General features: G+C 39.4%; 1 protein-coding gene across 1 annotated transcript; it reads left to right on the top strand.

The window, feature by feature from the left end:
* The first annotated feature begins 1778 nt into the window (after window positions 1–1778).
* On the top strand, window positions 1779–8494 carry LOC127652053 (ewing's tumor-associated antigen 1 homolog). The gene is made up of 6 exons (XM_052138107.1): window positions 1779–2014; window positions 3746–3880; window positions 3975–4048; window positions 4131–4240; window positions 5026–6602; window positions 8191–8494. Exons 1-6 carry the CDS (start codon window positions 1879–1881, stop codon window positions 8310–8312), a joined length of 2154 nt encoding a protein of 717 aa, XP_051994067.1. The 5' UTR covers window positions 1779–1878; the 3' UTR covers window positions 8313–8494.
* Window positions 8495–12220: the final 3726 nt, after the last annotated feature.

Below are 12220 nucleotides of genomic sequence, written 5' to 3'. Positions count from 1 at the left end.
GGTACCTTTTATAATGACATCATCATAGTGCTGCGGGTAATCTGAGCTGTACCAGCACTGGCGGCAGTACAGGGACTGTAAATCATAGACTTTCCCAATAACTGTTTAGTGAAGAGCCATCCATCAAATAAAAGACCTAGCAAAGCAGTGGATGTGTGTGTGTGTGTGTGTGTGTGTGTGTGTGTGCCCAGGCTACAACATAAACACAAGTGATCTGTAGAGGTAGCTTTCGCAGTGACAGCGCAGTCAATCAGGCCTCTGTCTACATGTCAGCGGGACAGTTTAACTGTTCACCAGAGATTTATTAGCAAAGGGTCAGATCAAATATTAAATCCCCTGTCTGCTCTTGCTTAGTATGACTTGGCCCTATTGATTAGCCTCAGCTGGGAGGCCCAATCTGACAAAGGCTTAGCGCAGAGGAAACTGAGCTAAATTGCTTAACCACAATATATCATGCTTTGATAATTCGATGAGATGTTCTTTATTTATCATACGGGTGAACAGCTACAGTGATGTTGGAAAGCACTTTCATGTCTGATACAAAGAATCTACAGTTCTGACAAACTTGTCACAAATTCCCCACTCGTTATTTTCACAAGCAAATGAGCTTTGCAGCTCTTCACCGGTTGTGGCGAAGAACTCTTTGTGTAAGGGAGATCTTTAGAGGTCTTAAAGGAATATTTTGGCCAAAAATGAAAATGCTGTCACGTCATGTCATACAAACCCGAATGCTGCTTTTTTCTTCTTCTGTGGAACGTAAAAAGATGCATTCAGATTTTTAAAATGGTGAAATATTGGCGGTAAAATACCATTTCAGTGCCTGCAAGTCGGCACAGAGCTGTTGTTTGGCTTTAGAGGACTTGGCATATTGTGCAAGAGTTTAATGGACAACTTCTCCAGTGATTTTATGGTGTTTTGTTTTTTTTTTGTCCTTTTTGGAGCTTGACAGCTTCAGTCACGATGAAATTTCATTGTATGGAAATAAGCTGCATGAACATTCTTCATAAATTATCTTTTGGAGCTCCATGGAAATATAACAGCATATGGGTCTGGAATGATACAAGGGTGAGGAAGTAGTGCCAGAAGCTAATCCTTCAAGCGAAAAGCGGAGAGTTTCTACCAGTTTGAATGAACGTAGTTGTAAAGTTTGTTTAAATGTATGGTTATTGGTTGATGGAAATTTCCAACTTTCTGTTTACAAAATAGTTATGTATTGCATCAAACTGATGTACACTTTCAATTAACCTCCAAGAGGTCGATCACGTGAGCCTTTAAATTTATGTTCGGCTCCTGCAGCTATTTCCTGTCTTACATTACATTAAAATAACACTGAGGGGTTTCACTGGGGAAGCCTAGAAACCAATACATTAAACGAAACAACTAAATATATATACTTTTGTAGATATTACTGTAACTGACACGATGCATTCTGGCATACGTCATCTGTATTAGCATTTTTTTTTTTTTTTTTTTTTTTTAAATCACACATTAAAAGTTAGTTCTGTTACATTTACGTCAAAACAATGCAAACATTTTATTTAAAAATTTTTTGGTGAAAAATACCTCCTGAATATGACTAATCAAAATCTTTTATACAGTTTAAGACTCTGTATTTTCTGTTATTTATTTAATGTTTTTCCACGAAAAAGTCGCCTTGTGCGACGGTATGCGTCACGCATGCGCAACAGCTACGCATCACGCAAGTTGGATGTCCTCGAACACATTTCCGCCATCATGACTCATGGGAGGAACTACGTCTTTGGCGGAATGTTTAAACTCGTTGAACGAATGAATGTGATGGCAGCGAAAAGAAGACATAATATATGAACTGCTCACTAATACGATGCACTGTAGAGAGATCCCGAGTAATCCAACAACATGAACGGCAGAAGCTGCCTAGAACAACGTGATCGAAATGAAGTCGCCAAACTGACGCAGATGAAATCAAAGGTAAACAGACTGAGACGGAGCCCGAAAGCAGCGACATTAAACCCCGCGCAGATCTGTCACACAGGTACCAAAACACTTTATGTCGTTTATGTTCACTGTCTGCGGAAATTCTAGTACTATTTCTTTATTTATGGTTACATTAGATGAATTTAGACTGTTTCAAAGGGCGTTCTGTATGCTTATTTATTAATTTATTTATTTTTTACAAAGGAGTTAAAGGGATAGTTCACCCCAAATTAAAATTCTCTCATCATTTACTCACCCTCATGCCATCCCAGATGTGTGTAACTTTCCTGCTTCTGCAGAACACAAATGAAGGTTTTTAGAAGAGTATTTCTGCTCTGTAGGTCAATACAATGCAAGTGAATGGTGTCCAGAAATTTGAAGCTGCAAAAAGCACATAAAGGCAGCATAAACGTAATCCATACGACTGCAGTGGTCTAATTTATATCTTCAGAAGCAATATAAGAGTGTTTGTTAGAAACTGATCAATATTTAAGTCCTTTTGTAAAATAAATCTCCACTTACACTTTCACATTCTTCTTTTTCTGGTCAGTTCAAGTTCTCCATGCATTTCATCGCCTAGTGGGCAGGGAGGAGAATTTGTAGTATAAAAGGACTTAAATATGGAGTGGTGGTGGTGTAGTGGGCTAAAGCACATAACTGTTAATCAGAAGGTCACTGGTTCGATCCCCACAGCCACCACCATTGTGTCCTTGAGTAAGGCACTTAACTCCAGGTTGCTCCAGGGGGATTGTCCCTGTAATAAGTGCACTGTAAGTCGCTTTGGATAAAAGCATCTGCCAAATGCATAAATGTAAATGTAAATATTGATCTGAGCCACACCCATCATATGGCTTCTGAAGACTCCACTGGAGTCTTTTATGTTTCCTGCCTTTATGTGCTTTTTGGAGCTTCAAAATGTTGGTACCCATTCACTTGCATAGTGAGGACCTTCAGAGCTGACATTTTCTTCTAAAATCTTGGCTTGTGTTGTGCAGAAGAAAGTCATACGCATCACATGATCACAATTAGCCAATTAGTTTTGTACTGAATTGGAGGTGTACCTGTGGATGTATTTTAAGGCCTACCTTCAAACTCCGTGCCTCTTTGGGTGACATCATTGGAAAATCAAAATAATTCAGCCAAGACCTCAGAAAACAATTGTGGACTTCCACAAGTCTGGTTCATCCTTGGGAGCAATTACCAAACACCTGAAGGTATTTTGTTAATCTGTACAAACAACAGTACACAATATAAACACTATGGGACCACACAGCCATAATACAGCTAAAGGAGACACATTCTGTCTCCTAGAGATGAACGTAGTTTGGTGCAAAAAGTGCAAATCAATCCGATAAAAACAGCAAAGAACCTTGTGATGATGCAGGAGGAAACAGGTAGACGAGTATCTATATCCACAGTAAAACGAGTCCTATATCAACTGCTCAGCAAGGAAGAAGCCACTTCTCAAAAACTGCCATAAAAAAGCCAGACTACAGTTTGCAAGTGCACATGGGGACAAAGATCTTTTTTTGGAGAAATGTCCTCTGGTCTGATGAAACAAGATTTGAACTTTTAGGCCATAATGACCATCGTTATGTTTGGAGGAAAAAGGGTGAGGCTTGCAAGCCGAAGAACACCATCCCAACCGTGAAGCATGGGGGTGGCCGCATCATGTTGTGGGGGTGATTTGCTGCAGGAGGGGCATCTGATATTGATATTAATGTGCATTGCAATATCAGATGCACATGTTCTTTAAGTCAGTTGTGTTTGAAAATGCCTGTTTTTATAGGAGAGTTCAAAACACCCACTCGTCCACCAAGAGCCCAGTTTAGAAGATTGATAGCTGACGACTCCCCAAGCAATGATCCTGATTGTCATCAAGATATTATATGGGATACAACATCTCCATCACCCAATCGACATGGCAAGTGTCTCCATGAAAATGGTGCTTTCTGAAATCCTTCATAGAGTATCAAAGGAGAGGAAATCCATCATGACATCTGTGTTTATCTTTTCAGGCCGAGGACAAAGGAAAGCTGCCAGTGTCAAAGCAGTGGACATATCGGACATTGCCAATCGGATCGCTCCAAAGGTTGGCTTTGGGAACATAAACAATAAACAATTTTAGTTTTATTGCCAAATACTTTTATTAATATATATTTCTTTGATTGTAGAATGGAAGACTAGAAGAGGCAGACTCATCTTTATTGCAGTGGATTGGGGATAGTGCCATTCCATGCACCCCAGAAGTCCAACTACCCAAAGTCAAGACCATGTCAACAAAGTATGTCCCCTGTTCTGTATGCCCCATCTGTAGGATCTTTTATTGTCATATCCATCTTCCTCCTACTATTCTATTATTCGAAACGTGATGGACGCAAGCTAAAGGATAAGATTAATCATAACAAATAAATGCTAAAACAGCTTCTCATTATGTAACACTTGAATTAAAGGGATAGGTTCACCTAAAAATGTAAATGTTCTCCTAATTTACTGACCCTCATGCCATCCCAGATGTATGTGACTGACTTTCTTCAGCAGAACACAAATTAAAATTTTTAATACAACATCTCAGTTCTGTAGGTCTATTCAATGCAAGTGAATGGTGACCAGAACTGTGAAGCTCAAAAAAGCACATAAAGGCAGCATAAAAGTAATCCATATGACTCCAGTGGTTTAATCCATGTCTTTAGAAGCAAAATGATAGGTGTGGATGAGAAACACATCATTAAGTCCTTTTTTACTCAAGGACCTACTGGTCAAAGTTTGATATTTATAGGGAAAAAAGCACTTTGTTTCTCACACATACCTATCATATTACTTCTGAATACATGGATTTAACCACAGGAGTCTAATGAATTACCTTTATGCTGCCTTTATGTGCTTTTTTGGAGCTTAGATTTTTTTTGGCCACCATTCGCTTCCAATGATTGGATCTCATTGATGCACATTGGAGAGCGACTGTATTTTGACTGTTACTAAATACTTTTATACCACCCAGCCCTACCCATAATTTATTTTTGTAGTTGTCCGTACTAATCTAAATTCTGCTGTTCTGTACATGCACAGACAGAGCACTGTGGAAGACCTCATGAGGCTGGCCAAGCAGTTTGACTTCAACATGAGACAAGATGATGATCAAGCTCAGCACTCAGATGGACTGGGTTCAGAACAGGAGCTCCCACTCCATGACGACCAACCCAACACATCACACAATGGTTCTGCCATGAAGAAGTGCTCTATTACTGTAGAACCATGTGTCGTGAAGCCTGATGATGAGAGGGCATCGTATCAGGAGATTGATGACGATCTAGATTTTCTTTTTGATGGACCAACTCAGCAGCTCAGTGGGCGTCTCAGTCAAATGTCAGGTCATCGATCTCATATTGTTCCTGAGAGCGCAGTCGAGAAAAATCTCGCAGTTATGAAAGCCTGCGATTCAGAAAAAAGTTCTTCTTTTTCTATGGCAGCATGCAATAACAATATACAAGTTGACAATGCTAATGATTTTGATGACTGGAGCAATGATGATTTACTGGAGGACTCGTTGTTGGTGGAGATGACACAGAACCCAGATCTGTTTGCTTCTCCGTGGGATTGTTCAACACAGAAAAAAACTAATGTTAATCAAAATGGTTTTAATAGTAACACAGGCACCAGTGTGATGGCAAACAAACCACAAGAATCCAAAAATGATGTTAAATGTGGCACAGTTCAAGTGGAAAGGGCGAAAAACGGACAATCTTTTCAGATGGATTCTCAGAGACTGGCAAAGACCTATGTTGGATTGCCTAAATTTGGAAATCACATGGAAGATAGTTATATAAGTCAGGCTTTTCCCATGGTTAAAGATTTGGCAGTTACTCCATGCCACAGTAAAACTGACCAGGACCAACAATATCATCACAACAGTGGAGTACAACAGCTTCATGTTGTTCAGAATTTATTCAAGACATTACAACCTTCCCATTCAAAGCCTGTCAACACACACACAAGTCCAAACACTCGATGTGTTAAACAAAGCAGAGAGGATGCCTTTACCACCCAAGATGGCTTTGGTGACATTTTAGATGAAGATCTAGACTCCTTTTTTGCGTCTGATGACATCTGGGATGACGGCGTCGAGGATGATGACCTATTTTGTGAGGCGTGTGATAATCTTGAGGTACCTGGCAACCCGTCTCGCCTTGTTGAAAGCCCATCCACAAAGCACCAACAGACTAACAAAACACAACCTAAAGTGCTACAGAACATGCTGTACGTCAACTCTGAAATGGCCAGTCAGCAGACTCTGTTTGCTCAACCTAACCCACCCAGAAGACCTGCTACTAATGTTTCCACGTCCAGTGCAAACATGTCAGCATCGCTTTACAATCCGAAAGCTCACACGGTGAGTTCTGGACCTACAGGACTCAACTCTAATGTGTCATATGGCACAACGAGACCATCTGGCCCCTCAAGTAATGGACCATATAAATTTAGACAGATGGGAAGCACTTCAGTGGTGGGAAGGGGAGCTGCTGCATCCACACAACAGCGTCACGAACGAGTTGTGCTGGCCACTCTCCAATCAGATGCGAGGATACCAGACAGTCATCAGTTCAAAAAGCCATACAGTGCCTCGTCTACACCGGTGGTTGCCAAAGGTACTGTGTAAAATGTTACTCACTCTGGATTTTCTCATTGTACTGTAAAATTTGGGGACAATTGATAGTTAGGTATTCGCTTAACAATCACGTTTGACCAAACATCAATTGTTGCCAAGAATTTACATGTTAAACGCAAGAAGAAATATACTGTAAAATCAAAAAAGGCATGTTTTCCAAACCGTTTTCCATTAAATGAACATAAAGAATGACTATTAATCATATTATATGCTGTACATGGTAATAAACAACATTATTTAACTAAATGTATTTTTATAGCTGTCGAAATGAACACGCGTGCGGTAATGCATGCAATTAATTTAAAACATTTAACGTGTAAATATTTCTTAATTGCGATTTAATGCATTTATTGATTTGACATTTCATTTAGTATTTATATTGTGGAATAAATTAATAAAAAAAATTATTTAGTTTTTTCTCTCCCCAATTTGTAACGCCCATTCCCAATGCGCTCTTAAGTCCTCGTGGTGGCGTAGTGACTCGCCTCAATCCGGGTGGCGGAGGACGAATCTGTTGCCTCCACGTCTGAGACCGTCAGTCCGCGCATCTTATCATGTGACTTGTTGAGCCTTTACCGTGGAGACGTAGCATGTGTGGCGGCCCACGCTATTCTCCGCAGCATCCATGCACAACTCATCACGCACCCCACCGAGAGTGAGAACCACATTATAGCGACCAAGAGGTGGTTACCCCATGTGACTCTACCCTCCCTAGCAACTGGGCCAATTTGGTTGCTTAGGAGACCTGGCTGGAGTCACTCAACACGCCCAGGATTCAAACTTACGACTCCAGGGGTGGTAGTCAGCGTTAATACTTTTTGTGCTACCCAGGCCCCCAAACATGGTTAAATATTGTTTTGTTCTCTATGAAGGATCTAAAGGCATTTTGAGATGAAAAAAGAATATATAAAGTCAAATTTATGCACTTTTGAAAATTGCGATTAATCTCGATTTACGTAACAACAACAAAATCATACGATTAATCGCAATTAAATATTTTAATCGGCTGATTTTTCGGCACTAGTATTTTTACTAAAACATACATGTAGAAATGTCATGAGAATTACGTGATTATAGTTTAGTGATGACGCAAAAAATCGTTGAGTTAGAGTGATTCACGAAAACGAGTCGAACTTACAAACTCTAACGGCATTTTTTTAAAGGTAACTTAATGTCTAAATAAACAGTACGTTCAAATCAATGTGATATTTAGGATGTTGCTTAATTTGCAGAAAAATCAATGTTAAATATTCGTCTTAAGGAAACGTAACAGTTTAATAAAAAGCGCATTAAAATCAATGTGATATTCAGGATGATGCTTGATTATGTAGCGCAGAAATATTATTGCGACTATACCATGAATATTCAGTATATCAGCCAGCTCCAGGTCTGCTGCATGAGCTTTTGAAGTGTTGAATATGACTTGCATCAATGTTTTAAAAATTTATCCATGCCCAAGTTAAAATTTAAAACAAGAATAATTTGATTTGATTGCTTTCGTGTTGTTTTGATTTGCTACTCTTATGAAAAGAGAAGTGATATTTATATAGGTTATTTTTGTTATGTAGAGGTGTGCAATTCGGGAACAGTGAAGTGCAGTGATGCTGAGATCGAGAGGAAGAAACAACTGGCGATGGAGAGGCGGAGACTCAGGATGATGGCCAATCAGAACCTCAGAGCTCCTGTCTGATTCTGTGTTACCATGGAGATGCAGGACAAAACAGCCCAGCAGAGTTCTACGCGTTCCACACACGATCAAACAAAAGTGTACAAACAAAACTAGATAGAACAAATCTTCATTGCTTCTAATAGGAGCAAATTAATGTACACAGAGTTACCCAAAATATTTCCAAAACAATGATTTTTATTGGTTTAGGGGCCAGCTTTATGCCCAGTGTATTTGACTGCAGATGTCTTACTGTTACTGCAGAACAAACTCTAGATTAACATGTTTTGTGTGTTTTGTTTAATAGTTTGTTTTGAGACTTTTGATAAATATCTACATTGTTACATGCACAACTGTGCATTACTAAAAAAATCAGGAGTCACTTTTATGTATGTTTTATGTATCTCTATGTCAGTTGTGTAATCAATATTTTCCTTCAGATTTCATTTTAAAAATGTTCTTTCAAGCATAAATAACTCTTGTTCACGTTTTTTCATTAACAATGATGGAGAGGAAATGTTAAAAATAATTTTGTTGATTTTATTTGTGTTTTTGTCCTTTTTCAGCACTGCAACATGTAGCCCAGAGTATTAAAGTGACATAAGCATGGGTGATGTATAGTATTTATTGAGTTGGTTATTAAGGCTTTATTAAACCGCTTTCAAAATATTTGGTATTTTCCCATCATTTAAATAATCCTCGTAGAACTAGTCTCAAGTGTTGTACATGATTCACATAAAGAGTAATAATTTGATATAACAACATTGACATTCCCTTATAATCGATTTGCAATATCAGATGACGTGCTTAAGGGAGTATTCGGGGTTCAGCTCAATCGACAGCACAGTATCGATTGCTACAAAAATTTATTTTGACGTGACCCTGCTTTTACTTTGTTGAATGTATAGCCACAAGATATAAACAATATGCGGTAAACATGATTTTTAACTTCGTTACCATGGCAATGTAATGACAACAATCCTTAAAATGACTGTAAACACTATTTAAACAACATTACTGCTCAAATAATGCATGTGTTTTACATTTATGCATTTGGCAGATGCTTTTATCCAAAGCAACTTACAGAGCACTTATTACAGGGACAATCCCCCGGAGCAATCTGGAGTTAAGTGCCTTACTCAAGGACACAATGTTGGTGGCTGTGGGGCTCGAACCAGCGACCTTCTGATTACCAGATTACCAGTTATGTGCTTAGACCACTACACCACATGTTTTAACAGAAGAGTTTTTTTGCCTTTTTTCAAGAAATGGAGGGACGAGGCAAAACAATCATTTTTGTGGTAATCAACATTATGCCACAAATGTTGTCGATTGAGATTAACTATATGAGTATTGAACCCAGAATATTCCTTTAAGTACAAAGTTTTGCATAGGCTTAGGCCTGGATGTATGTTTAGACTAAACAGTGGGGTTCCCACATTCATGGAAAACATGGAGTATCATGGCATTGTAAAATTGTGATGTCCAGGCCAGAAAAAGCCATGGAAATGTGTATGATCTTAAAAATCATGAATATAAATGTTTCTGTAGCTCAGCAGGTCGAGCACGTTCCAGGCAATGCCAATGTCTTGGGCTTGATTCCAAGGGACCAAACAAACTGATCAATAATATACCTTGAAATAAGGATTTTTTTTTTTTTTTTTTTTTTTTTTGGGGGGTCCCTTTTCAAGATGGCTAACATAAATCACTCTTGTTAAAAAAAAATATATATATATATATATATATATATATATATATATATATATATATATATATATATATACTGTATATATATATTTTTTGTTGTTGAATATATAAAATGAATGAATGTAAGATAAAATTGCTGTAAACAGGTGTAATAGGTGTAAAGTCTCCTCAGCCTTGCTGTTTCCTTCTCATTAGCTCTCTGACGCCGCTGTACAGGGACACCTGCGGCACACCTGAGTGCTCCTGAAAATCGAGTCTTGTTATCAGGCCGCCGGTGTGTAACTGTAGCTAGCACGCAGAACTATAAAAACCCCCCAAGGCCCGGAGATGCAGTTTCACCTGACCATCCAAGCGTCCAGGCACTAACCCGGACCGTGTGTTGTGTGAACTCTGATGAGGACAGCATGAATGGAGGATTCTGCATCTAGTACATGCACAGATTGGTGTGTTTGGATATGGGCCTGACCTGAGGATTACATGGCTAAAGGCAAAGGTCTACATCTATGCTTCATTAACCCCTGTAACTGTTCTAAGGCAGCAAATGTCTGTGATTGTTAGAACAGTGTAATGTAGTTCTCACTTTACTCCTAAATACAAAGAACACAATATACTTTACATTCATGCTATTATCAGACACTTTTCCAGCAGCGGGTGTGATTCTCTCTAAATGGTTTGAATGGGAATGATTCATTGGCGAATCAGTCTGAATCAAAATGATTTTTAACTCCTTATCCAGTAATAACATACGACCAGAAAAGGACGTGAAAATACATTGGACACAAATATCAGTTTAGAGCTCGTCTGGAGTTCTGCTGCCAGCACATGGAGACGGAGAACAGGTTTAAGCTGAAGCAACAGTATCCTCGCTGTCCTTTGTCTGCTTGATAAACATGCTTATCAGCAGCCTGTGTGCAGAAATAAAGTCACCTGAGAATACACCTGAACTCCAAGTGAACTCTCTCTGATTCTCTCACTTTCATCAATTATTCTCCTTCCCAATCAGTCTGTATTTGTATCAACCGATACAAAATATCGCTCACTGTCCCAGATGCTGAGCCTGAGATTATTGTCCTTCCAGGGCACAGGTTCTGGAAGCGAATCAATGTCCGCCAGTGTATGCATGCGTGTGGGAAATGAGTGTGTGTGTGTGTGAGTGTATGTGTGTGAGTGTGTGTGTGTGAGTGTGTGTGTGCGTGTGAGTGTGTGAGTGAGTGAGTGAGTGAGTGAGTGTGTGTGAGTGTGTGAGTGAGTGAGTGAGTGTGTGTGCGCGTGAGTGTGTGAGTGAGAGTGTGAGTGTGTGTGAGTTAGTGTGAGTGTATGTGTGTGAGTGAGAGTGTGAGTGTGTGTGAGTTAGTGTGAGTGTATGTGTGTGAGTGAGAGAGTGAGTGTGTGTGTGCGTGTGAGTGAGTGAGCGAGTGTGTGTGCGTGTGAGAGTGTGAGTGAGAGTGAGAGTGTGTGTGAGTTAGTGTGAGTGTGAGTGTGTGCGTGAGTGTGCGTGAGAGTGTGTGTGTGAGTGTGTGTGTGTGTGTGAGTGTGTGTGTGTGTGTGAGTGTGTCTGTTGGCGAGCTGAAATTGATAGATGTTCTAATTTGTCTGTTGTGTTCACCTGATGCTGACTGATAGGGCTAGTCTTGAATCTCTCCTGTCGAAAGACACACGATTCAGTTTCTGCAAGGACAAAAATGACGTGCTGGAAAATGTGTTGTAAATTTACCCCCAGTTTAAATCCACCGTTTGACCAAACAGTCACTCCTAAAACATGACAACACATTTACTTTTAGCAGATAGAAAGTTATCATTTACTAAGTCTTTTTCTTCCGAGAAAAGGGTTCATTAATATTCATGACTCATCTTGCATTAATGGGCGTTTCCAAATTTTTATCAAATAAAATGCTTTCTAGAAAGAGTGTCACTCCACCCGCTACCAATCACTGGCGTAGCCACGGGTGGGCCGGTGCCACCCAAGGGAATTCAGGCCCAATCATTGTCTCATGCCCCTATTCCACCAAGGTCAGAGGCTGAAAGGTCTGAATAATGTCAACTTCAAAAGAACAGCAGTTTAAAAAACAAAACTAGATTGCTCATATAATAATGAAGCTATTTACAACCGATGTGGCCATGAGACGTGTTTAGTTGACGGGAATCCCGTGTCGTGCTGCAACATCTTTATTTCCCACATCCAACATAATATTAGTAACAAATGATATATATATATGTGTGAATTG

Source organism: Xyrauchen texanus, chromosome 11, assembly GCF_025860055.1.
Source record: "Xyrauchen texanus isolate HMW12.3.18 chromosome 11, RBS_HiC_50CHRs, whole genome shotgun sequence".
NCBI classification, from domain to species: domain Eukaryota; kingdom Metazoa; phylum Chordata; class Actinopteri; order Cypriniformes; family Catostomidae; genus Xyrauchen; species Xyrauchen texanus.
Note: the sequence above shows the minus strand (reverse complement) of the source record. Positions and strands in the feature narration are given on the sequence as shown.

Excerpts from the sequence above, each read along its gene's own strand:
- LOC127652053 (XM_052138107.1), top strand. The coding sequence starts at position 1,879 with ATGAACGGCAGAAGCTGCCTAGAACAACGTGATCGAAATGAAGTCGCC. Across the intron at positions 2,015-3,745 it reads CGCGCAGATCTGTCACACAG|GAGAGTTCAAAACACCCACT; the intron begins GTACCAAAACAC and ends CTGTTTTTATAG. Across the intron at positions 6,603-8,190 it reads TACACCGGTGGTTGCCAAAG|AGGTGTGCAATTCGGGAACA; the intron begins GTACTGTGTAAA and ends TTTGTTATGTAG.